Source organism: Branchiostoma lanceolatum, chromosome 13 (assembly GCF_035083965.1).
Source record: "Branchiostoma lanceolatum isolate klBraLanc5 chromosome 13, klBraLanc5.hap2, whole genome shotgun sequence".
Classification (NCBI taxonomy): domain Eukaryota; kingdom Metazoa; phylum Chordata; class Leptocardii; order Amphioxiformes; family Branchiostomatidae; genus Branchiostoma; species Branchiostoma lanceolatum.
Window position 1 is genome coordinate 16585689 of NC_089734.1, and position 26305 is coordinate 16611993.

The 26305-nt window shown below is 39.1% G+C and overlaps 3 protein-coding genes across 3 annotated transcripts in view; 2 read left to right on the forward strand and 1 right to left on the reverse strand.

Moving 5' to 3' along the window:
* Positions 1 to 26305, forward strand: part of LOC136447520 (uncharacterized) — a 268540-nt gene that overhangs the window by 107550 nt on the left and 134685 nt on the right. The gene's annotated exons all lie outside the window — the stretch shown is intronic.
* The window catches only part of LOC136447519 (tryptophan--tRNA ligase, cytoplasmic-like), a 32594-nt gene continuing 6799 nt past the window's right edge, over positions 511 to 26305 (forward strand). Inside the window, exons 1-3 of the mRNA XM_066446521.1 lie at positions 511 to 615; positions 19852 to 20134; positions 21061 to 21210. Of these exons, the coding sequence (XP_066302618.1) occupies positions 21120 to 21210 (91 nt within the window). The 5' untranslated portion in view covers positions 511 to 615; positions 19852 to 20134; positions 21061 to 21119. The remainder of the gene's footprint in view (positions 616 to 19851; positions 20135 to 21060; positions 21211 to 26305) is intronic.
* On the reverse strand, positions 5158 to 19915 carry LOC136447521 (tryptophan 2,3-dioxygenase-like). Its single transcript, XM_066446527.1, has 14 exons — positions 19830 to 19915; positions 13672 to 13720; positions 12391 to 12481; positions 12030 to 12097; positions 10525 to 10599; positions 9877 to 9932; positions 9439 to 9520; positions 9042 to 9143; positions 8490 to 8609; positions 8252 to 8306; positions 7751 to 7808; positions 7264 to 7343; positions 6700 to 6787; positions 5158 to 6150 (listed from the first exon to the last, which is right to left on the reverse strand). The coding sequence occupies exons 1-14, from the start codon at positions 19853 to 19855 to the stop codon at positions 6075 to 6077; spliced, it is 1026 nt and encodes a 341-aa protein (XP_066302624.1). The 5' UTR covers positions 19856 to 19915; the 3' UTR covers positions 5158 to 6074.

A 26305-nucleotide genomic window follows, 5' to 3' on the forward strand; every position in this document is an offset into this window, starting at 1 on the left:
AATGAACATTAGAACGGAAACCCACGTACTGAAATACCTCCGAAAAAGAGCTAGAAACAAACAGGATTGGGCAAAGATGTACACTGATTTGGTCAAATTGTAATCTCAGCACATAGATATATCGATTTGACCAAGAACAGTTATTATTATCATTATTATTATTATAAGATTAAACCGATAGTTTAATACACTCAGTAGATTATAATTACATGTAAGTGACCGGGAAGATAACCCCAAAGGTCAGATGCAAGAAGTGTTAGGGCAGAGTTTGCAAAATTACTAATAAATCAGACATGACAGAGTGTCCATGAGAGACGTTACTAATTATAACTCAAGGGTATGTATTGTTAATGGTCACTCTGTCTGTGTCTTTATGATTATACATTTTCCATGTGTACTATTATGCCCTAAGAAAACCCACATCCACCCACGCATCATACTAATACGTCAACTCTGACCTTTGTCCTACTGTTGACAGAAACCAAAGGGTAACTACTAGTGTACATAAGACTTGCGCCTGGTACTTGGGACACCATGGGCAAACTTGTCCTCACAACTTCGCTTCTCCTGCTTTTCCTGGTAGGAGTTACCTCAGCTGCCTATTGCCATGGCAAGGTAAGCCTTTAGGGAACCAATGACCATACACAAGTGTAACTCAGGAAATAAATATTCTTTATGTCATCTTTTGGTCCTTCATGGGGATGATAAAGTTCAGCAAGCAATCGAACGACTGCTAGTTGTTCTGTACTTTACCCTGTCGTCAGCGGCATTGGAACTCTAATTTTATTTTGTTTACAATGTACCATTGTGTAAAAGAGTCAATTAGTTCATTTCAATGTGGTAAATTCTAGTCATTTTAGAATTTTTGATTACTAACTTTTGTTTACTATTTCAAAGTAAGCGATTTCCAAACGGAACGGAATGGATCCCCTATCATGGCGACGTGAACAGTATTGACATAAACCGTGACGTAAATAACCTACATTATCGTCCAATCAAATCTATCTACCACCCTTTCTGCAATTTTTGGGCATATTTTTGCTTAGAGGCATTTTTTTATGAATTTTAATTTAGTGTATTCCGTAAACCATTTATCGATGAAAAAGTACATGTATTTGGCAAGAAATTTTGAACTTTCAGACTGCCAAAGAAATGACATGTTTCATGACCTTGCGGTCACGATATACCCCATGTGACTTACACGGGTTTGCGAGGACAAAGTATCCTCCTTCTCAGACATTCCAGGTGCAGCCGTGTTTATTTATTTTTCGAGGGGGCACTGATTTGCGATTTTCAACATGGGCCGGGTTCTCAAATACCGGAGGCTGTATGTCACATCCCTAGAACATTTTGTTCTTTTTCGGCGTCATCAAGATCAATTAAACATTGAAAACACGCATAACTTTTTGGCATGGATATGCGAACTTCAAGTAGTAAACCCCACCAGTGCAGGAAAGTGTTCACGCCCGTTTGGTGACACGCAACTTCCTAGGGCTGCGGCATCGAGTTTCCCCGTCTTTGAGATGACGTCCCATGTTGACAAAAGCAAATCAGCGCCCCCCCTCAAAAGTAATGATAAACGCATGTCTCACTAGCCTCCTCTGCCCCGTTTATCATTTTTGGGAGATCATCTGCTTTGGGGCCTTATCTGATTGTTGGACCGTGTCTGCTTGGGTCCCGTTGCAATCGCAGATCAGCGCTCCCCAAATATAAACGCCGGCGCCGCCCCGGAAAGCTGCAGAGGAGGCAATTGTCATACCACCTACAATGGCTGCGTAGGAGGCTAAGGACAAAGTCCGATACTTCAGTAAATTGTGTATTGACGTCGGGAGGCCGTTATTGACGTGTAACTGGCAAACAAGCATATGTTAACATTATACTAGTAATCAACGTCTCGCTGTCCGCATTCATCAGGCCACAGGAAGTTTATTTCATGGATGGCATCCGCGCGCACTTTGATATTCGTCTAGTTTCGAAAAAATCCAGCAATTTTGTTCCCCTCCGCCTTGAGCTTTGCTGTATTATTAAAACAAGTCGTTTATGCTTAGCTGATTTGTCTCTTACCCTTCATGATTTTAAACCTTACATGTTATGATGTTCTTTCTGTAGTCTTTGTTTTAGTAATGATAAAAAAAAAACCTGCATTTATCCCATAAAAGGCAAAAACTTAAAATAAAGTAATTCAATAAAACAGTTTTACCTTACATACACCTACGATCGCATATAAACAGTCAAATAAGATATCAAGTAGGTCACCTACGTATACAAAAAAGTTATGCTTGGGGAGAAGCGTAAAGCTTTTTTGGCTGCGCGCTGCCAAAAATAATTTTACTCTTCACCGGTATCTCGGCTTAATAATTTGAGACAAAACATAATGCGGAGAAGGTATGTTGTTTGGCGGGAAAACAAACATTTAATTACATAATGGATAAGTACATCAACTTGAACTTGAACTTGGCACATGACATGTGTAGACGATTGCAAACTGTGCTCACAACTCCACGTTCACTTATGGTAAATCCCATTTACCTATCAACTGAGTGGTACGCATCGATCTTATACGTGCTCGTGACATTGGCCAATAACGGACATATGCAAAACTATTATCAAATTACTACATGTCAATCAGAACCACCAAAAGCTCACTAATATGTGAGCAAAACCCCGCCAAACACGGAGCTAAATGCGACTGGAGAATGTCTTGGAATTCCGCTAAACTTGAGGATTTGTCGGGTAAATAAAAGACTTGAAACGTGGAAATAGGTCAAAATTAAAAATGAAGTCTATGACACAGGGCAAATTTGTTCTAAGCTAAAGTAATGCTGTAGGTTTGTTGGGTCGCACAGTGACTGTCGCCTCTGCCATGATAAGTTTGAGTGACAATCGTAAATGCCCGCAGGTACAGGCTGATTTCTAGACAAACAACAACAACAAAAGAAATGGATACATTTTGCGGGCGGGATCTTGTAAAATTTTGGTCGCCAAACAATTATGTCCTTGGTAAAACTGATGCTCCTAGCCGGACGATACGAAATAAATGTCCGGCGCTATACGTTGAAGTGCGGGAAACTGAACGATCGAAAGGAAACAGAAAGTCGAACGGCCAATGAGAAACAATACAGTCACAACAGGATATATATTAAGTTCTCGCAGTTTGTAGGAGACAAGATCAGGCCACCACAGGCAGACGCAATCCATCCTGTAAGTGGTGTCAAGCTAGGTATCAAGGTAAGAATCAAGTCTGGACATGTTAAAGTAGGTGCAAGGACATGTGACGTGGCACCCTGATAAAGATTAGTTTGGCCCTAGCAGGGGTTCCCACTTTGAAAGGGCAGGGGTGATAAATAAATTATCAGAGCGACCCCCTCAACAATGGGACTTTATCTCCTTGATCAAAACAAGGATTAGACCTCCTTGATCGAAACAACAGAGCCATGCACGGGAATCCCCGACACGTTTCTGGGAAACTAACCGAACCTAGTAACTCGCCGGTCGGTTTTCCTCTAGGTAACACGAAAACAAACACTTGAAAATAAGCAACAAATGATAAACAGATAATAGGACGATCGATGGGAACAAAAGACTCACCGTATATATATTATAAGATTGGCTTGCGTGCTGGCATGCCGCCTGGATGGGCTGAGGATACATCTGTTTTCGCACCGGCGTGCGTATGGACTTGCCATGCAGAAACACAGGATAGGCAGGGAACTTCCCAATGTCGGCGAGTGCACACTGAGTCCATGATGAAGATCGAATGGTTTCCACGTGGATCACAGAGAGAAGTCAGAGAAGTCGCGGTTTTCCTTCTTAGGATGACACTGGCATGGTACATGGCAGGGCAAGGTGTTGGGAGATTATCTGGCCATGTCGATAGTCCAAAGATCGATGTGTTGAAGTCACCAGTGAAGAAAATAGTCGAGGTAAAGATGTGTTAAAATCAACGGAGAGAGCAGAAAACATGCGACCTGTATGTTATTGCTTCAGGTTTATCGTCTTACTCACTCGGGGACGGACAATTCGTCGGAACCGGAGTGCGCTTGGCCATGATTGTAAAACCAGACTGAGGAAAACTGTGCGATCAGTTGAAAAGAGTTTTTACTACAACTTCCTGAGCCCAGCCAGCAATAAGGAATACCTCGGCGTGTGGACTCTAATGCTGCATGGATTTTTTTTTTTTACTTCCGTTTTTTGACAGACAAGGACGGCGTGGTATGCACTCAAATTTTTTATAACTTATATTAACAGCGCCACGTACAGATAACAACATACACATTTTTATACACCTGGGCGTAGTGAGGAAAGACGTGCAAAGTGCCTTTCCCAAGGGCACAACATCGGTGGCGTCAGAGGGATTCGAACTCTGGACCTCTTGGTTCTGAGCCGATCACCCTGCCGTTACGCCACACGACCCCACTATTACGCCACACGACCCCACTGTTACGCCACACGACCCCACTACATGGATTTGTAAGTGCCACTTCCTCGTAGCGGGACTTACAACTGTATGTCAAGGAATAGCGGTGGTTTTGAAACTCGGAAGGCAGGCTGTGTCTAGGGACAGGCGAACGAGCTGGCTGCTGGGATGTTATGCCCGAAGGAAACCTCGTCGTTGCCATCCCCCAACCCCCTCCCACCCTTCTGAAGAGGGCTACGGGGCCTGAGACTTCTGAAGGGATGAGGGCTGAGTGAGGAATGCAGATCATAAGATAAAACAGAGGCGTGTTGAGTGGACCTCAAGACCTAGAAGCTGAAGACGGAGCTAAAATATGACTAACTCAGCAGCTGGCGTCGGAATAAAATACACAAATTGAAATGATACCTGAAATGATGCTGAACATTAAAGACCAAGGCACAAACACGTGCATGTAGCACACACAACAGAATTTAAAGGAACTTAACTGAGCTTAAAGAAAGTTTAAATATAGATCTTTACAAAAGATTTACGACGACCAAAAATTTTGTTTTTAAGCTGTCGCTTAAATGAGTGCCACTACGTACGGTTTACGGAGGCTTAAATGCGACGTATGCCCCTTGATTTAAGTATAGATTACGATGCGTTTTTCGTCCAGTGCGTATATTGTGGCTCTGTTGGTTAAGAGTTAATATTTTTCAAATAAATGTACGACGCAAAAAGAAAGAAACAACAAGAACAAACCTGGTGCTTGCAGCTTTATTGCATATTTGCACGTGGTCGAAATAATGAGGAAATTCAGGAAATTACTCTCAAAGCGTCAGATTTAGTGCATTATCAATCTTGTGATTGAAAACAGCCAGAAAGCCTGGCATCTTGATTGAACAAAAACTTATTTGGAGTACAATCTGCAATATCTATAATATTTTCTATTCACATGACAATAGTCTTGAGTTGCTTGTTTTCATTAATGATGTTTGACGGGATTAAATACTATCTTAATAGTTTACGAAGTCTTGGTTTTCTTACTAGTAGCGACTTTCCTCATTTAAGCGGTTGTTTTAATCCATTACAAAGTAGATATAAACCCATTGTGGCACAGGTTTTCTCATTACCTGTTCACTTAATCTTGAGCATTAAAATCAAAAGCCATTGCTATATTGCTGTACTAATTCCCTTGTCCTGTTGGACCCAAATATTGGTTGCACATTATAGTGCCTGTATGCGGGCCCGTATATGTTCAGGTTGGCGGTATTTGTCAACTATTTGTAACTGCGTCATACCACAGAGAAACGCACCGAATGCGGAAGTAACTATGCCACAGCAGCGCAAAATAAGTCAATGGTCTAATTAAGAATTCAAATTAATGAAAAATGCGTAAAAACCCTAACAGGACAAGGGTTAAACATACATCAAAACACTACCTCTACTAGATATGTGAAATTATGACAAAAATTTCACAACTCACCCCTTATTATTTTATTGTTTCTAATAGCGTTGAAAATCATTTAATCATGCCTAAATTCAAATTCAGAATGACTTGAAAACAACGGCTCTATATACTTCAACTCCAAGTATTACGTGTCCTGCATGCATCAGTTTGTCCAGCCAAGTTGTGCCAACTCAAGCGGACAGAGCTTTGACGTAGGTAGCATCGATGTCAGATGACATCAGTTGGAATGAGGAAGGTGGCGATGTTAAACAGGTCCAAGAACACCTTGTAGTTGTCACTGTCACTGGAAAAGAAACAATTTGTTGAAATTATTTCTTCATTGAGATTTTCAACATTCGTGGACCGAGTGATATAGCAAAGGCCTATAGTCTATTCAAGATTTGGCCTGCAATCTAAGGGACCAGACCGTAAGGTTTGATCCAAGCACACCGTGATGGAGCCCTACTATTATCGAAGTTTGGTGGGCTATCCATGCTCGAGTTGTAGCTCTCCCCAAACACAAGATTTCCGAAAGGACGTCCCGAGTTGAAGCTAGGTACTTATTTTCACCTGAATGTGGTGACGTTATGAGGGTGATACTTGAAAGGCTCCGACAGATTATAGCAAAAACACAGATTACGTGGATGAAATATATATGCTACACTTCTTTCACATGCATGATATCGCAAAAATGAAAATAAACACATATTTGGCGTATTGACATTATCTAAAAGGCAGATTGCTTGCATTTGTCTTTTCTGGTACTTTGGTCTCTACTGTATACAATCAACTGGCGAATGTAGGGAAGATACATTAGGGGACGACCTACTATGTCGGGGTGATTTAATCTTACCAGACAGTGGACCGCAGGTACTTGTATCCCCCACCCCCGGTCCCAGGCTTGTCTCCCAGCATTCTTTGCACCATCATCACATGGTTCCCTAAAAGGTTAAAGAAAGATGTGAATGTTTTTGTTTCTCTTCAAATATGTCTTAAAACTATCGATCATACAAGTTTCCTGTTTCTATCTCTGCACGTCTCTGTCCCCTTGTACAGCATAAAAAATCAAATATTCAACGTCAACATCATCAATTTTGGATACTGAGAAATACAAAACACAGTTCAGGTGTAAATCTAAGCGTAAGTCCGAACTCCCCACCCAAAGGAACGAAGAAGAGGAACACATATAATTAAAAACGTTTAGTTCCTATAAAGCAATTTTGTGTGTTTAGCACGATTTTAAACCGCTCATCTATTATCTGTTTAGTGTCAATAAACGAACAATCAAACAAAGAAGTAAACAATTAGATCTAAAATCACTTTCTAACGTACTTTTCACCATTGTACATTTAAAAATAGACTGGTTTTCCTTAAAACAACATTATCATAATTGTAATACTAGAGGAGGGGTGCTTACATCGCCATTTATACAGGAGCTCATCAATGTCAACGAGCATGCGCAGAAACTTGTAGGCCTCCTGAAACTTCAGCTCGTCCCTTTATTAAAGGGGGAAATAATAAACGACAATAATCAATTGTAATAATCTTTTTTCAGGTTTAAGAAAATATCATTACTAGAAAGACACATTTGCGAGCAATTATGGCATGTATTACTCCCTATCTCCCAAAATCCCACTTAGGCAAAAAAGCATTCCAAAGTAAGTTCTGCCAAAAGGGGCCTACTTCAAATTGATTACAGCCAAAAATTGATTTTCTCAAACGCAAGGATGGAAGGTTGTCAACTCTATCTTCATGCCAAATCTCATGTCATTTGGCCAAATAATGACAAAGTGAAAGCAATGGAAGAAGATATGTTATCATAATCAACATATTTCTATTCCATAGTTATAGCTTGGAGTAAAATATAACTACTAAATTACACAAACGATTCAAGCACATTTTACCTCTTGTAGGTGATCATCAGGGCCCCTTTGAGGGCACGATGGGACAACTTCCTCTTCCCTTTATACCAAAATAAAAGGAGGCATCATTAGCGAATCTACTGTCAACATCGTCATCTTTTGACGAAATATTTAAACGATTACACATACACACACAGACACACAAACACTCACACACACACACACACACACAGACAAAAACAAACACGCACAAACACACACACAAACACACATGCAAACTCACACACACAAACACACAGATCTTTGCTATTTTGGAAGATTTCGAGACGCACTCTGTCATCATCATCATCATCATCATCATCATCTTTTATAGTCTAGAGAGGTAGAAAATATCTAAAGTTTGACCTCTTATACATTTGTCTTAAATGCTACATGTATCAGTATACGATGATTTCAATGTGACGCAGCATGTATCAGTATACGATTTCAATGTGACAATAAAATTGTATAAGACCTAGCTTAGACCAGCAGCTTTCTTCCTACCTTCGTTAAAGAGTCCGTCGTGCTTTGCCTCATCCACAATGTTGTCAAACATTTCCTGAGGGAAAAAGATCATGTCAAAACCGATCAAATTTCCTCCATCAGATAATCCATCAACCTGTCTGGGCCAGAAATTTGAGAAACATGACTGTATTTTGAGGCCAATTCTATATTTTCCATTAAGATTAAAATTTCCCTTATAATGTGCAATGTTTTGACCAATACGGATAGCATTGACTACCTTGGTGGCCCTGCGCTTGCTCTCGTCTTTGATGCCGCTGAGGCGCTGTTTGATTCGATCTTCGTAGCACGTCCAGAAGGACCCGCCAGCCTCATTGTCAAACGTATTCTCAAGCCACGTCTGTACATCAACAAAGTAACGAATGGCATCTAGGCAAACTTGTTTGGACACATTTTGCTTCACTTATTGCAGAAAACATTACATCCAACCCAAATATAACTTGCAACTGCAGCAACGGGATAAGCATTAACGTTATATGCTGGCAGGTTATATGCTGCCAGTTTCGATCTACAGTCAAACCTGTACTAGTGAACACCTCTGCATTAGGACCACCTAGCTAGAATACATTTAAACCTGTACTGGAAACCGTCTCCGCAGAGGAACCGCCTGGCAACCGTTTCATGCCATCCATTAGATTACTTTTCCTGTCGACCGAAGCATAACGACTCATTCTTATAGTAGACAGCGGAAAAAAACTGTAGCCACTTTTTCTAAATCCCTTGAGTGGCCACTTAAAACGGATTTGATTGTACTTGAGAAAAATGTTTGTACCTGCACCAGCTGCAACAGGGACTTCTGTTTCTCCGAATTAGAGAGTTTGCCAGCATCATCGGCATTGACGGGAGTGAACCGGTACTCCTTAACACGATCCTCCTATGCGTGGAGAGTAAAAAATATGTATTTCACCTTGTAAATGCCTTTAGATATATTCATTAACGGATATTGCGTAGTAAAGACTTAATCGTAAAAGGATGATATAGGTTTTTTATAAAAGGCATACCAGTCAGGAGAGGAAACGACTATTCTCAGAACAATGGATTCAGCCACAAGGGTTCTCTGTATTAGAAAGTAAAAGGGCGACATGGGGAGAGCTTAAAGATAGTTAAAACTCGCTTGGTTCTCGGTTATTACTAAGGACATCGACAAAAACAGTGTAGCGCGTCCCCACCTTCCTGATCCCCAACTTGTTTTCCAACAGTCGGAATTGCAGACTCTCGAAGCCTGAAGCTGGGAACAACCAATCCCTGAATGTGAAAAGAACATAGGCAAAAAAGTTGATTATCTAATAGCATCCTTTGCCCTAAGTCGGTCTGAATTTGCCACACACGGTCTCAGGATCGTTTTCTTCGAGGAACAATTAGTGATCATTGGTGCGTGTCCAGGTTTTAGAACTAGTTTCAGAACCAAACGCAGCGTATACTACATTATTCCTGAAATAACCAGATAATTTGATATCATGAGAAAACATGAAATGCATTTAAAGTCAATTAGAAAAAAATTGATGAAGTCCATCAAACTGATTAACATCAATGGGAATTTGCACTTTCACGACAATAAACAATAAGTATCATATTTTTGTACATTAACAATCCATACTTGCCTGAAGTCCACAAAGTCCAGCGGTTCGATGGTTTCCACTATGCTCACCTGCTGAACCACAACCTTTCAAATCAAACATATAACATAGCACTAATATCAGTATTCCGTAATGTATCATACTATTTTCTCAGGTAATACATTGCATGATCTATATCTGTTAAACTTCTTCTCGACCCAACTTACATATGCAAAGATTATGACATTCAATGCAACTGAAGACTGATATCATCTTAATAATCATGTACGTTTAGTCTACATTTGCATGCTGTTGTGTTTATTGTCATCAATATCAACCTCATCTTAAAGATCATGAAAATCCCTTCGCCACTTACCTGTTTATACGTTTGCAACTAAAACGCTTCTGCAGTTATAAAGAAAATTATAGAAAGTCCAAACTGATGTAAACACGACTCGTTTATGCAGAAGGAAAAGTTGTCGAATATGTCTTTTGTCTCTGGGCAGTTTAATGTGATGCATAACATATTGTTAATCATACAATAACAGCAGACACGGGCTCGAAATCATCATTGCAAAGGGCAATAAAAAGTTTTCTAGTGAGGTTTCGACATAGATAATCCAGTAATGATAAAGTAAAGGACAAAGATATTCTAGAGAAAGATCAAGCTTTAGATAGGTTTATTACTCTGTTCGATACCTTAAGAATCTCCTTGATTCTGTCTCCCCTGCTCAGAATCAGCCGCATCTTATTGTCTCGCACTTCTCGGTAATCCTGAAAAAAAACTGAGTTTGTTATCTGTATGACCAAATACTACACGTGCTCCAAAATACCTAATATGTTCATTTGATAATCAGAATCGGACTAAGTCTCAAATATGCAGTTAAAATCTGCAGTGAAATGTATTCTCTATTCGCAATGCCTATCCTGTCTTCAACAACGAACAGATATAAATTCTAGAGATAAATTCAAATACATTCTAGAAGGAGACGACCCTTACAGTGTACACATAGGTAAATTATCAAAGAATGTTTAGACATGGTGGTCAAATTAGGCCTCAAAAGTCCCAGACTTTTTTTTGAATTCGAGTTATGTTCTATCACGTTCGATCAGATATGAGTGACGTAAGATCGAACAGAACGCGTATTCGATTCGGGGTCACCTGAGGTCATATGCAAGTATCCACTGAAAACCTGTGCTAGCATTGCCCTTTCTCCCTGGGTGCCCCACATCAGAACAAATACCGTCTTTTTAACAAATGCAAACCATTTTCTTGTCAATACATCTTTGCTGACATTTTGCTGTGGTTAGTCAACATGTAAAGAAGCTACTGACGCCATTGTTTGTGAAGTGAAACATTTCAAGGATTGTTTACGCCGATATTAGTTACCCCCTTCCCTGTCCGTGCGGGTATCACATGTGTGCAAACAACATATTTAGATCGACACCAAAAAGCGTCCAATTTACCTCATTGACGGCTTTAAATGAAGTCAACAGTTTTCCCAATGTTTCTGTCTAAGGGATTTTTCGAAAATGCAGGCATTGTTGAAATATGGTTCTTGAAAGGTAAAAACATGCGGTTTTTGGCCTTTTCCCCATCTTAAGAATATTTTTAGTTCGAAATATAAAAAGTCCTAAGACAAAAAAAGTTTTGTTTTACGGTTACGTTCTCTAAACTGCAAAAAAAAAGGATTTTAGTGAATTTTGGGGCCAATTAAAGTCAGTTGTATGGTATTGATTTTCCCGTTCTAAATGTGGGATTCATCAGTCTCCAGGCTAAAGTCATCTGGATTTTTCAAGAGGAATCGTAACGCTGACATTTGGGGGATACGCAAGAGGAATTTTATTTCACTTAAACGAGAGGATCATTTTGAAACTATCTATGACAATAGGACAGATTCACAGGCTCCCCGACATCTGATCGCGGCAGCCCGCGGGCGCTTCGGGTAACCTGATACCTCCTTAGTGATTGGGACTTTACCTTAGCGACTGACCGGCGTGGTATCTTAGAACTAGTAGTGTAAGTGATAGGTTTAACTCGACATATTGAAGTATCCATATACTTGTTATACTCGTACGTAGGTTAATCATTTTGTATCCCATTGTTTGTTGTTTGCATGTATACCGTTGTAGAATACCTTACGAAAGTCGCTGTACTTTTGTAGTGTCAATAAAGATTTCTATATAAAGAACGTATTACTCACACGTGTTTCCAGTATCCCAGTGATGGAATCCAGCTCCCATATCATCTGCTTGAACCACAACTCGTACGCTTATGAAGGATGTTGCAACAAATAAACCGATGTACATTAGGTTCATCATAATCATACACAACTTGATATGGCCGTACCCATTGCACCGAGATCCCTTAACAGACATGATTTAAAAAAAACAAAAACATTGGAGGTTTTAAAAATGGCAGATTATCAGTTGAGCATATTAGAATTTTGTACGCATTGTAATGACGCTCGATAAAGTTTAACATTTCAGGGATAAAGTACATTGAAATCTAGCAATCACTTTTTAGGGAACAATTGGTCTTAGGTATAGGGTATGGTATATTACCCTGATGCACGACGATGAAGAGGTGTTCATCGTGGGCAGGACGGCCATGTTTCTCACTCTCCCTCGCCTGCGCTCCCAGGATCTTCTCAAGCTAGGAGGTAGTATGCAGCTGTATTAGCGGTTTACATTGGACGTGTATACACTAGTTAACACTATTCATTGTATATATATTAGTAAGATACTACATTCTTATATCTCTGTATTTATAATTCTGTTTTTTTTTATCATGACTTGTGCTTACCATATATGAGAATACACATACATGTACAAGAAATGTATTTCATTCAGTCACATACCCATTAATTAATTAATTCAGTCCTTTACTGTAAGCAGTCAAATAATGTTTGATTGTGCTTGAATGTGTGAAAGTGTTTTATTATTTTCTGTGGGCATCTTAAATGTATAAATACGCAAGCAAGTTCAATTCAAATATTACAAACACATTTCTTTTTCCTGACGTGGTGGTAAGACCTATGCGCACTGCTTTGTACTTTATTAGTTTACATGACTCATACTAACATAACATGACCTATTTATGGGCAGGAGCAGTTTACGTCCAGTTTGGGTCATGTCTACATGTCGCGCGCGGTGTATTATGCCAAAGCCTGTTCTCATGAGAAACAAAGAACGTCATAAGTTTGATCCTTAGCCATCTCTCTCGTTTATAAAAACAATGAAAAAGGTTTACGTCCAGCGATATAACAGAGTAAACTCCTGAACCAGTAACAACAAGTTGCACGGAATCTTCATGCATGACATATTTCATATGTAATTCGACATCGCGTACTTCATTCTGTGTTTCTAACTTACACTATAGCTAGTATATTTGAAAAATAACTGACGTTAAACCTTTCTTTGATATGTTATTCAGACTATCCATGGTGATTCGAGGTTTGAAACTCTTGTCAGTTTTAGGAAGGTTTGATACAACCTAGCGACCCCCGCTCAGATGATACATTTTTGCACGGCATAACATCATGGCCATGCGCTTATCACGTGAACGCCACGTGCTGCTGAGTTCGGGGAAATTGTTAAAATAGCTGATATATCCATTGGTTTAACATTTGGCTCTGTCCGCGCGGATTTAAGATAAATAACGTTTTTAATAAATCGGACGTTAATCGGTCATGTTACGTTACTACTAGATTGATTTAATAATACTTCCATCCACATGTATCACCTAATTTGCAATTGTTTAATTTCACGTGTGGCTCTTTGCAATAAATGTAGAATCTAGTGCACTTGAGTGCAGCATCACAATATGTGTTCATTCCGACATACCTGTAAGTAGTTGCCGTATACAAGATTTCGCTGCTCGGCTGGTTTTCCACTGTAGGATAGGTAACAATTAATCCAAATTACATTGTAGTCTTCCGAGGTGTAGAATACAATTATATTAGAATACAAATGCAACGGGATGAACACATTTTAAATAACCAAATGCATTGCATGCACAGCTGTGACTCAGCTACTTTCTGCGTTTATGGACTCCTCCCTGTTTTGTTGTTGTTGTTGCTGTTTAATGAACTGGTTTTGTTGTCTTTGTTGTTGTTGTTGTTGTTTCAATCATCTTCTACTTCAACTTTGAGAGTTGGCGAAGTTCAAAGTTAGGTATTTGTGTTGTAGGTAGTAGAGACGTAAGGAAAACCTAACGTTGGTACCAGGGAATCATACACATTCTATTGATTGAATACACATTGATAACATAAAAAACATTCACAGCAATTTACCATATGAACATGTTTCTGTATATTTTTGTCTGTGAAACTATGCGATAGTTCTGTGGCTTGTAAATGGGATCACGGGTAGACCATACCTCTTGACGTAATACATTTGCAATGAAGACCTTTCCCATGATACATAATATAAAAGGCCTAGCATATTTCTGAGCATTTCTTCCTATACACATTCAACAATACATAACCCAGATGGCTGGCAGCGACCAACCGGTATTCAGACTTGTCGTTGCCATGTTTTGTTTTGCAGTGCAGCAACATTTGATTGTCAAAAGATTAAAGGCTGTCAATTGAGAAAGATCTGTGGTGGAACTTCAGTCCTTCTTTTCTTCAGTTATCCTCAGATAAGAAGATTTAAAAGAAAACGCCACACCGCTTCAGAACAGTCTGCTAAAGGTTCCGGGTTGGAGTTTAAATCTGACCGGGGTTCGGGTTAGGGCGCGGTAATCTGCCGGAAGTGGTCGTCTCCCTGATTTTTGCCCATATTGCTTGGTGATCGTTATAGCTGTGCATAGATGTTTCCAATCTCCTGAAATGCCAGTGAGTTTTATTATTTTTGGATGTGGTGAAGTTGGTTCGTTATCGAAGCCTTTTTGAATTAGTCAGCCTCAACGGTGATGTGTTATTTTGGCGTGAAGACCCAAATAGCAGTGTTTTCTATGCATTTTTGAATTTGTGTCATGGGAGATTGCGTGAAAAAGTTATCACATTAATTAAAATATTATTGCTTTTTTTCATTATTCAGAGATCGGAAGTACTACGCTTTTTCATTATATAAGCCATTACTCCAATAAAAATCTTCTTTTTTTTCAAGCAGCTTCGATAATGAATATCACGAAAATGTATTACATTTTCCGTCCTACTTTTCTTGGCGGAATTGTAGCTCCTCGGTCTGAGGGTGTCGGCCTACATAAAAAAAATCTTGAAACAATGGAGGGTCGAAGCGACATGAGAACCTGAATTTCCACTGCAGTAGCTAAAATGAGGCAACAGGGCCACCACAAATGTAACATTTTTTGTCATAACCTACACTACATCGATCCAGGCAGCTGTTATTGAGTTATCTTTTTCATAAACAGACTAACTGATAACCGCTGCCTAAAATGTCTCAAAAATAAGTCAATTATTCATATGATCATGGAGGTAATAGTAAAGAATGAAGTCATCACAATTACCATGGTGATTAACCTACTTTAATATTTCGAACTGCAAACAATGGCAACTGCCCCACTTTTTTTTTCAGAAGTGCGTCAACAAATCGCTTACTCACAGTATATATGTGTGTCTCATGCATCGTGGTAAAGGTCCTAGTCCAAAGGACGTCAACTAACCATGATTTAGTTTGCTAGCTGGACTACCAATATTCGCCTGGTGCCACTAACGAAAATAGAACGAATTTTCAACACGCATTTAATCAATATATACCAGAGTTCCATACCTTCGCCGACTGATGTTAACCTTTTTAAGTGAAATATCATAAATGTTTCCCATTTATCATTCAAATAAAGACCTTATTTCCTTGACTTATGTCAGTTGATCAACTTATATACCCAAATAGCACGTTATTCAATGTATGAAACTCTTACCTTAGCAAAGAAGGCTATTGTAGCATTTCTTCATAAATTATGTAAATAGGGGCTCATTTGCATGATTTATGCCTAATAATGTTCACATCTACTTAAATTCCAAACGATGCAAGAATGAAATCTACCATTATGGAGTTATAGCATTTTTTCATTAGTTATCCAAATTATGTATTCATTTGCACAATTAATTCATTTACATAATTGACATCTGTCCATATTCCTGTCTTTGTCAAGTACATATCTGACGTATTTGCGAGTCCTATAATGGAATGCAGCGGAAGTATAAACGTTCCTCATTTATTATGCAAATTAGCAATTGATTTGCATAATCATCATTTGATCTTGTTAATCATCACTCAAGCTATCTAGATGCCAAATATCATGACGATCCGTCAACCTGTTCTTGATTTATTCCCTTTTCAAAATCTGAAATGAGATCGGCTCCTGTAGTTCCAAAAAAGCCGCTTGGTGGCCCCAACCTACACAACCTACTTTCCCTGTCAAGAGCTATCTACCACTTAAAAATCATGACCATAGCATGTCCAGAATCCATCCGGGCATTCTCGAGATATACTGTTTATATACAGACCGACGGACGGACACACAAACACACACACGAACGCTGTGCTTTACACACCATATTTGAAGCGAATACTTGCAATAATGGTACACCGGTGTTTACCAAAAAATGTCAACGTTGTACAGAAGTTACTGAAGTCAGACATTCTCCTGATCTAGTATTGACTTACTATTGACTTGTCTTTGGACAATTCAAAAAAAAATAAAAGAACATATTTTCCCTGCTGCTTTATCTATTTTTTGTTCAGGTGTTCATTTATTTCACCAAGGGAAACATTCCACCTGCTAACACTTTTTAATGTGCCCTTGTGGTGAAACCCAAACAAAATAAAGTTATTTACATCAAACCCAATCAAAATCACAAGAGATTAAAAAAGAAATTGCCCAAATTACTAATTGATACAAAACCAAATTAACTTTAATAACATACGCATGAAATCATATTACAAAATAAGAGAAAAACAATTATGGGACATTAACATGATATGAAGTAAAATATAAAAGAATGAAATCAGGTGATATCAAATTTACATATCATATTCAATGTATTTGAAATGGGCTCATTTTAGACGTGGCAGTGTGTTCAGAAGTGCCGCCACCGAGGATGGAAAGGCTCGTCATCTGTATTTCAGTTTATTCTTGAGAAAATGAAGGCCGCCTTGTGGCTTGAGGCCGGTGTAGTGTGTGTGTACATTGGACATTGCTGTGATGTAGGGGGGAGTCGAACAGATAGGTGCTTTCCTGCACTGTCAAAGCAACATTATAAGTCTATATGCTTGTTGGTCACAGACAGCCATCTGGAGTTCGTATAGTGGAATCTGTATTACAATGAATGCTGGGAAGTACTTCAGACCCCCTCTGTGGCGTGTTGTTGAATCACGAGGACACGAAATCCATTTTTTTACGATCCAAAGACCCAGAGGCAATTATAACTCATGTGCCTGACTGAAGAAATGAGCCATTCAGCCATATATATGATGACAAGTTAATATCGTTAGCTAAGTATTCTGGCGATATTAACTTTTAAATAGTTTTCTAGCGAAGGATGTACGATGTCCAAATGTGCTTGTCTTGCAGGCAGCACAGATGCCAAGAAAATTTCAAGTTTCCATCAGGACTCATTTCCCTTTGATTGATTAAATACATGTTGATAACATCCATGTCAATGTTCCATAAAGAAATGTTTTCGTCTTTTTTTGTTTGTGACACAAGGCCCATGACCTTTGCCATTAGGCATGAGACACACCTGAATAACAAATGATATTTTGTATCACGCGGAAAAAATCCATTATCAAGTTCCAAAGACCGAGAGTCAAATAATGATGCCTGTGCCAGACTGAAGAAACCGGTCAATAAGCAACAAAAAAAATAGATTTAGACCTTTGAAACATTTTGAGAGCCGTCTGCCACTAATTTGAATAATGTTGATTAGCATCTGACTATAGTAATGCTGCGTTTGTTAATATACGCTGTAATATAGTAGGTTCTAGATTGTTCACCGAGAATTTTCCTCAGTTGTAAATATGTTTTGCTGATAAACTTGTGATCTTTACCAAGAGGGCCTTCGGTCATTATTTGCAGCGTGACATAACTTAGATACGTTGGTCACAACCATGATACGTGCATCTACTCCATTCCTTTTCCGTCCTACCTGTTTATTAGAGGATATATTTCAGAGAGCGTTTGTGTGTGTCTCTATCTGTACGCAACCAAATTAATTCAAAAACGGCTGTATTGTTTGGCTTATCTTTGTTATGTGGGTAGGTTGTGACATAAACTAAATTGTTTAGATGTTGGGGCCCCTGGGGACTTTCTTTGGTACTGCAGCGACAATTCCAGTGTTTATATATAATATCTAGTGTTCTGGACATGCCGGGGCTAGTTTTAGGCCGTAGATATATATTGTGTTTATAACAAAGTGAGAAAGGTCTGAGCCATATTCTAACAACATCATGACTGGATTTTTCATGATTCTAGGTATTTATGTAGCTTAGACGGAGATACATACAATGAAAGCAATTTTTTTCAAAGAATTACGCCGTTTGCATCAATAACGATGGAATTCTATCATCGCAGTGTTTTCAGTGTATCTTTAGGCCCCCTAGCAGGCGATCTTTGAATTCTAAAGCGTTTTTTTTAGATATTTCAAAGAGGATAATTGAAGAAAGGAAGAACGGCTTGATAGCTTCCACATCGATTTTGGGCGACCCAAAGTGACAGTATGGGTAAAATCAGACTTGGCCTTAATTATTTGTTCCAATGGGGTAACTGATGGAAAACATTTCACACGTAATATGAACATTATTTTGAAGATCAGTCTTAGATTTCTGGACCATTCTTCATTTTTCTAAGGGCACTTTTTTTCTAATCTTGAGTATGGATTTCAATAGGATGATTGCCAGAGATCTACCTCAATTTTTGGCCCAAAACAGGTGGAAAATGAAGTTGCTAAAGCTTGACTTTGACAAACATGTTAACAAAAGTCAATGCCCCGTTGCCTTGACAACTTTGTGTGTGTGTGAGTGGGGGGATTCAGACAAATATCATATGCTGAACCAGAACGCTTTCATCTGCTGATGAGTCCGCTTTAAAGACATTTACTTTCTGCATTTACATACACTCATGATACATCCACTTTCACTTTCTGCACTAACATACCTTGATGATACATCTACTTTCACTTTCTGCACTAACATACCTTGCTGATACATTTAATTTCCCTTTCTGCACCTACATACATTGATACATAGATGATACATCTACTTTCACTTTCTGCACTTACATGCATTGATGCATAGATGTAAAATCTATTTTCACTTTCTGCACTTACATACCTTTGATGATACATTTAATTTCCCTTTCTGCACCTACATACATTGATACATAGGTGATACATCTACTCTCACCTTCTGCACTTACATAAGTTAAGCTAGGTTAGGTTAGGTTATGTCGGGTGCCATTCTTCCTCTGCACTAACATACCTTGATGATACATCTACTTTCACTTTCTGCACTTACATACATTGATGATACTTTCACTTTCTACACTTAGTTGTAGTTATCTTTGTCAAGAACGCTATGTTGTTAGTGTCGCCAGTAAAAAATCGGTGGACGGATTTTTAGGATGATAAGGGTTCTTATACATAGGGCAATTAGCATGTAGTAAGTGTCGGTACAAAAAGGACAAGTTCGATCATGGGCCCCTTATTATCTTTTATGATATTGTAGCAAAACTTGCAGTTTCCGTATCTGGTGTTCTGTACTGAACAAGCTAAGGTCATAATTTTCGGTTGCAAATAGCTCTTTGGTTTATGATATTGTATAGGTTTAGACCTCTTAGTTTCTTATGCATACCATTCAATTATGGAACAGGCTGGTCCTGAATTACTAACTGCGTCATGCTCGTGTATGGTCAAAATTCGTAAACAAGAACCTTTCATCTATTTTACTGCGGACAGGTTTGAAGTAGCTTGTGTTCTATAAACGAAAAAAAAGCAGGTTAATATTTTCCTAACAACACTGGTTTTAGAAGTACTCACTCGTTATCTTTCCCCTTTTCAGCCATGGTTGCCACACCTAGACAAGACGGAGTGGTTTATGGAATTGATAGAGACACCAGTATTCTTGATCACATGTTTGAAAAAGACGATGACGTAAACAAAGTTTCTTATTGCTGATTGGTTCTATTTTCTAAACCTTCCACAACCATTGGTTGTTGCCACGGTGACCGCTGCATTCCTATCGTAACCGATATGCCCCAGGAGATCTTTCCTCGGTATTTCGACACAAACAAGTTGTCAACGTGGCAAGTCCAGACTTGGCCCTGGGTGGCGACTTATCAGCGGTAAGTTTTACCATTTTCTTGTGTGTTTTTCAGCGATTGTGCAAAAGGTTTCTTTTCTGTCTATACTTAATGCCACAAATGGACAATTTTAAAGTGTATATCGGTAATCGAGTCCCTTTTCTTAGTATAATGACCTTTTCATGTAAGTCGCGTTCCTCTCATTTTCTACTGCTATTTTTACAATATAATACATTCAATGCTACTGTAGTTAGGGTTTAATGTTTATTGTTAATATTTTAGTATCTTAAAATTTGTCTGATTTTCAGTCGAACACACTTTCTGGTGTGAACATTGTTTATTGGTCCCGAATAGTCTGGCTTCCTTTGTTCAGTTCAGTGACGGCCGCTTAACGAATTTTTCGAAGACTTATTTCTTTATCGGTTACACCAGAGTAAACCGGATCCTCCCAAAATAATGCACAACGTTTCGCACCACGAACTAGTTTCGAATGGTGTCACTGTGCTTTGTCTATGTCTTGCCTAAAACAGATTCGTATCAGTTCGTCGACAGAGTGAATCATAGTCATTGGACTGTACAGGTTTAAGGTCATAAGGAACAGCGATCTGTTTTAGGCGTGTTCGTCATTTGATTAGCATAATTGTATCTCTCGTAGAGTCATTTTTATATTTACATTCATCGCTAGATGTTATTATATTTTCTGGAAGACTATATATTTATCTATGGCTGTATAACCTTTTCTTATTTCTGCGAAACAAATGTTTCTTTTAACGCGATTGAAGAAAAATGTGTTTCACTTTCGTGCAATTGATCTGTAAAACTAACCCGACGACCAGGTCAATTCTGCGCAATAGTTGAAAGTCTGATGCAATGTTTGCATGAAGTTGCGCATAGGATGATGTAATATTCAGAACATTGCAAGGACAGACAAAAAAAGCTCGAGTAGAAAACGGTTCGTTTCATTACAGAACTACATCGACATCATCATCCACTTGGAGATCAGCTCTCACAGCAAGACTGATTCAAAATGGCGACAACAGACCAGGACGATCAGCTGGTGACCCCGTGGGAGGTCACGGCCGCCTCGCAGAAGGGTGTTGACTACGACAAGCTCATAAGTGAGTATTTTAGTCATGTATTATGTACAGATGGCATTCAAAACTGGGAACGTTCCAAAAAGGACGGCCTGCGAAAAAAACATTCTGTTTCTGGTAACGATCCTGGAAAAATCGGATCGGTAGGTACAATGTAATGATTCTCTTTCTCCTTTTTTTTAAATTTTGGCCGAAGTGATCAAACAAATACAATTTCACTCAAAAATGGAATGCTTCAGGGCACTGATATTTTCGACATCATATTGTAATAACTGAATTTTCTACAAATTTTTGATCAATTATTCAACAGTTAAGTTAACAGAGCGTCAAAAGAATATTTGCTTGGGATTACTTGAAATTTTCATGGTTCATCATTTAGAGCGGTGGGCCAAAGAAAGGCCTTAGTAACAAATACCAGAAAAAATATCTAAAATCATAATTACCCGATAAGTGCCAGATTCTATTATAATTCCATTCTGAAAAAAATCTATTACTGCCTTGAAATCTTTGCCATAAAGCACGATCGGGGTGTCGTGGCTAGATAGCTCAAAACAATGTCTATTGATAGCTGTACAAAAGTTAGGGGTGAAAGGTCACTTGTTGTAAAATAATCAGCCGAAACCACGCGACTGCAAATGCCAGGTGACGTATATACGGTTTGGATAATACAGTTATCGATATATTCACACTGTTTCAAGATGTTAACCTGCAGACCAGACTGCAAGGTTTCAAACCACTACACCAGGATGGGCCCCTTTTTTCAATGCATTTTGAGTCCTTTCCAGGCGTGGTTAGACCTAAACACAAGACATCCGGTTTTACGTCCCATACAAGAGGACGTCCTCAATCTAAGCCATGTACTCATTTTTACCAGAGTCCGGTGGGAGAATAGGTGTAAAATGTCTTAACGCATTTTTACCAGAGCCCAGTGAGAAGATAGGTGTAAATGTATTTACGCAATGTTTTTTGCGAGGAATTCAAACCCAGAACATTTATATTCTATTTGCGTCAACAACCATAACAATAGCTAATCACCATCTATTCTTTTGGGGAATACTGAGCTACTCTGACCGAGGACTGTTCGTAGTCTTCAACAATTCAAATCCCAAATTAAGTTCTGGGTGACAGGGACGGTGCCATGTTAGAATAATCTATGAAAATGAAACATGTTGTCGTAACGTTACATCGGAGATGCATGCCTGGGCAAGGTGCCAAGAATGACACTGTGCGGCCTAACATGACCTCCAAGCAGATGTTTGGTAACTTGTTCCATAAACTCCTTTACTTTTTCACATCCACGATGATAAAACGCTAGTATGCACAGAGCAACCTTACAGATAAACTAGAGTTCAAAGACCTCATGCCTAGGACAAATAATGTTAACCTTTTCAAATGGAATATTCTCAATGATAATGCAAATTAGGTCCTGTTTGCTATCTTCTCTACGCAAATAATGCAATTTGTTAAAAGTAGGAAAGTCTCATCTTAGCAAAGAAGGCCATTTAAGCATTTCCTCATATACACTCAGCACAAAAAGTTTGGAAACTTAACTTTGGTTTATCATATCCCCGTTGTTTCTTGATCAGTTTCAATGATTTAGATATCATTACTTAGCTTGTGTGATTTGCTTTCCCATGATACCAAACTTGATTTGGTTGTAAATTAATGCAACGAGCACCAGACCTACTTATGTGAGCAAGTCACATAAAAAGTGCCCAGATTACCCTACTAATGTCAAACGCTCAATTCAGTATTTTTTTTTCTTCTGCTGGTAGCACGAGGGTAATATGAAACTTAGATCAACAAAACACATTAATATGAAAGCCAAGGATAGTCTTCATCCGAAAAAATGCGTAAATGAGCCTCAGTTATGATGAAAGTGGCTTAATACTGAGTACACAAGCCATGCACTGTCATCACAACCCGGTACATCCTCCTCATGCTTGTCACCATTTTTGTTACGCGGCCCCTGTCTATTCTTCCACAAGGAGTCGTCATAGGTCGACTAGTGTTGTTCTGTTGATCATTCTTGCATGTACAGCTCGCCCAATCTGATCAGTGATCACAGAGTCTGAGACTGTGTTCAATTGTGTTGAGATCTGGGCTGCAGGAGGGCCATTCTATCCTCTGTATTCCTGCTTCCTGGAGGTGGTCTGAAATGACTCTCATTCTGTATGGACGTGCACAATCATCTTGTAGATCTTGCATATTGCAGAGGTAAGGATCTTGGAAATGTGACTGGATTGAGAAAGGTGTCTCTATGTCTTGACACATCGAGGTTGCTTAGGATGATTAGCCTGGTTTTTCCTCTGGCAGTTAACGTTGTATTGCCCCACACCATGGCACTGACACCAACAAAACAATCAGTCAGTCTATCTGTGCAACAGTAAGCGTAGGGTTCTCCTCGTTGCCCACACTTTCATTTACCCATCCAACAGTCTAAATGAATCTACTCTTATCTGTAGCTGTGAACATAACATTCCTCCACACACTGTTCCATTCCCGATGTGACGACACCACTACAAATGGGTTTGGCGCTGCGCGGAGTGTTTGACACTAGCATGGAAATTTGGGCACTTTTTTTCTACAACCCACTCGCGTTAGCAGGCCTGGTGCTCGCTCCATGAGATTGAAATTACAATGAGTTGGGTATCATAGTAAAGGAGAGTACACAGGCTTTCCAACGATATATAATGCATTGAAATTGATAAAGAAACAACGGAAATATGATCAACGAAAGTAAACTTTCCAAACTTTTGTGCGTAGTTTATTATGTAAATAAAGCCATCGTTTGCATGATTTATATCCATATTTTTTTAACTTCTGAGTGGTGTGAGAATGGAATTCCCATTAATTATAACCATAGTTTTTTCTCTTTAATTACACAGAAAAGTTCTTCATCTGCATAATTGATATCCGCTCTTCCTCAGTTTCAAATGTCACATGCTTGAGAGTCATGTCGTGAAAAGCAGCGGATTTTAAACGCGTTCCAGATTAGTTCAGCAATTTAGCTCCCGATTTACATAAACAGCATATCATTATGAAAGTCATCACTTTATTTACATATCGTAAATCATGAAGATCCGTCAACCCCTTCCTGAATCATTCTCTTTCAAAGTCTGAAACAAAATTGGCCCCTGCAGTCTCGTCAAGACATACCAAACATGAAAACAATCCTCCCAGGCATTCTTAAGTTATTTTGTTCACTCACAGATACACACTGACACACAGAAACACTCACCCAAAAATACAACCTTTTTGGTGAAGGCAAATATAACTGACTTACCTTAACTAAACAGGTCGAATACCGTGAGTTCATATTACACGGCGTTCCGTTTGTCTTGTTGATTCTCTGCAACCGGAGATATGGGCAATCAGACACCCTTTTATCCCAACAAAAGTCCACACGTTAGAGCTCTTACATTTCTGGATGTATCGGCCTGGAATGGAGTTCCTATGCTTCCAGCGGTAAATTTTTAAATCATATAAATCGGGAGACCAGTCAAGGGAAGACGAAAGTAAGAGCGAGCGAGAGAGAGAGAGCGCAAAAAAATACAACTGAAAACATCGTGGTTTGAAATCACAAAGCCTTAGGAACCTTAACCTTTATTTTGTTATGCTCCAACGAACACTACCAACGACCAACAAATGTTCTTTGTTGATTTTGTTCCATATTGTATTCTGGATGACCCCAAGGCTTCATATTGTCTGACACGATATTGAGTCAGTGCCATCTGAGAAAGCCCATGAAAGTGAAACATGTTGACCTAATGTTAGAGCAGTGTTGCATACCTCGGCATTGTGCCAAGAATGGCGCTGAACTGCACTGTACTACATTGTATTCCAAGCAGATATTGGGAGGAACGTTTAAAAAATTGGGGCATTCTAGATTATGATCAAGAATAATAACCGTATGGTGAGACATAGTTATTCAGTCGCCTTTACTTAAGTACAACTGATTTATACCACTCGACGACACAAATGAATTTGAATACATCTTGTGATACGACAATTCTCACAGTCCATAAATGGGTATATGCATTCAAGATTGCTTTGATTATATAACGGGGGGTGCCCTAAGATGGCACGTTTTTTTACGCGCTCGAACTAACGGCGCTTCATCGCTGGTTGCCAGAGAGTGGTCAGGTTTTAATGAATGAATTTAGAACATAGTCATCTGAAGACCATACTTGGATAAGAAATGCATTCATATTGTTCATGAGCCCTTCACGTTCCGCGTTACAAGCGGAAAATACTGTGAGATGTTCGCGAATGTTCGTTCTGATTTAGTGCTACGCCAGATAGTGTTCCTAACTTAGCCACTTTTGTAATTTTGGTCTCTTCGGAAGTTGGTGATAAAGTTAAGAAAATTAAATGTAAACAAGGCTTGAAGTCTACTATATTCTAGCTTCCTTTTGACAGGAAAATTTTGACTGTGTGCACTTCTCTCGTCGTGTGAGAAGGGCTATGTCTAGCGCATCCCAGCTCATATTTTCACGGGGAATAGGCTACAACGCACTGTGCGCGCGGCTCAACGTACGTATTGAATGCGGCCCGACTCACAAAATCATTACGGAAAAACGACACCGCTTAAATCAACAATACTTCGTCTACTTATTAGAAAATATATTTGCCATCTCAGCATTCAATTTCCTTTTCATAGACGGTACCAATCACGTGTTTAAGCGCAACATAGCTGTGAGTTGAATCGTCCCGCGTCCATCGCGGCCAGAAAAAAAGGCGGGAAAACAACGTCGCCGGACGACAGCGATGTTTACGTTGTTTTTCTTTGGTCGGTTTTCTTTTCAACAAACACTTAAAGATACACATTTTCAGTGTTCTATAAAGTGATATTTCGTATGTGTATGATAGTTGTGTATCTGCTTGGCACAGGCCGTATATTTAGGCGCCAGGCCGTCTAGCAACGCAGTGACCCTCTACTCAGCGCTACCATTATTATTGTCAAAATACTATTTTTCGACAAAACAAGATATGAATATGTACACATATGTTTCAAATGCAAATGACAGCTATGTGCATGAACTTGATTTATCGACCTTCCTTATCAGCGTAGTCAGTGGTCACAAACACGGCGTGCTTATGCAAAATAAGATCAGTA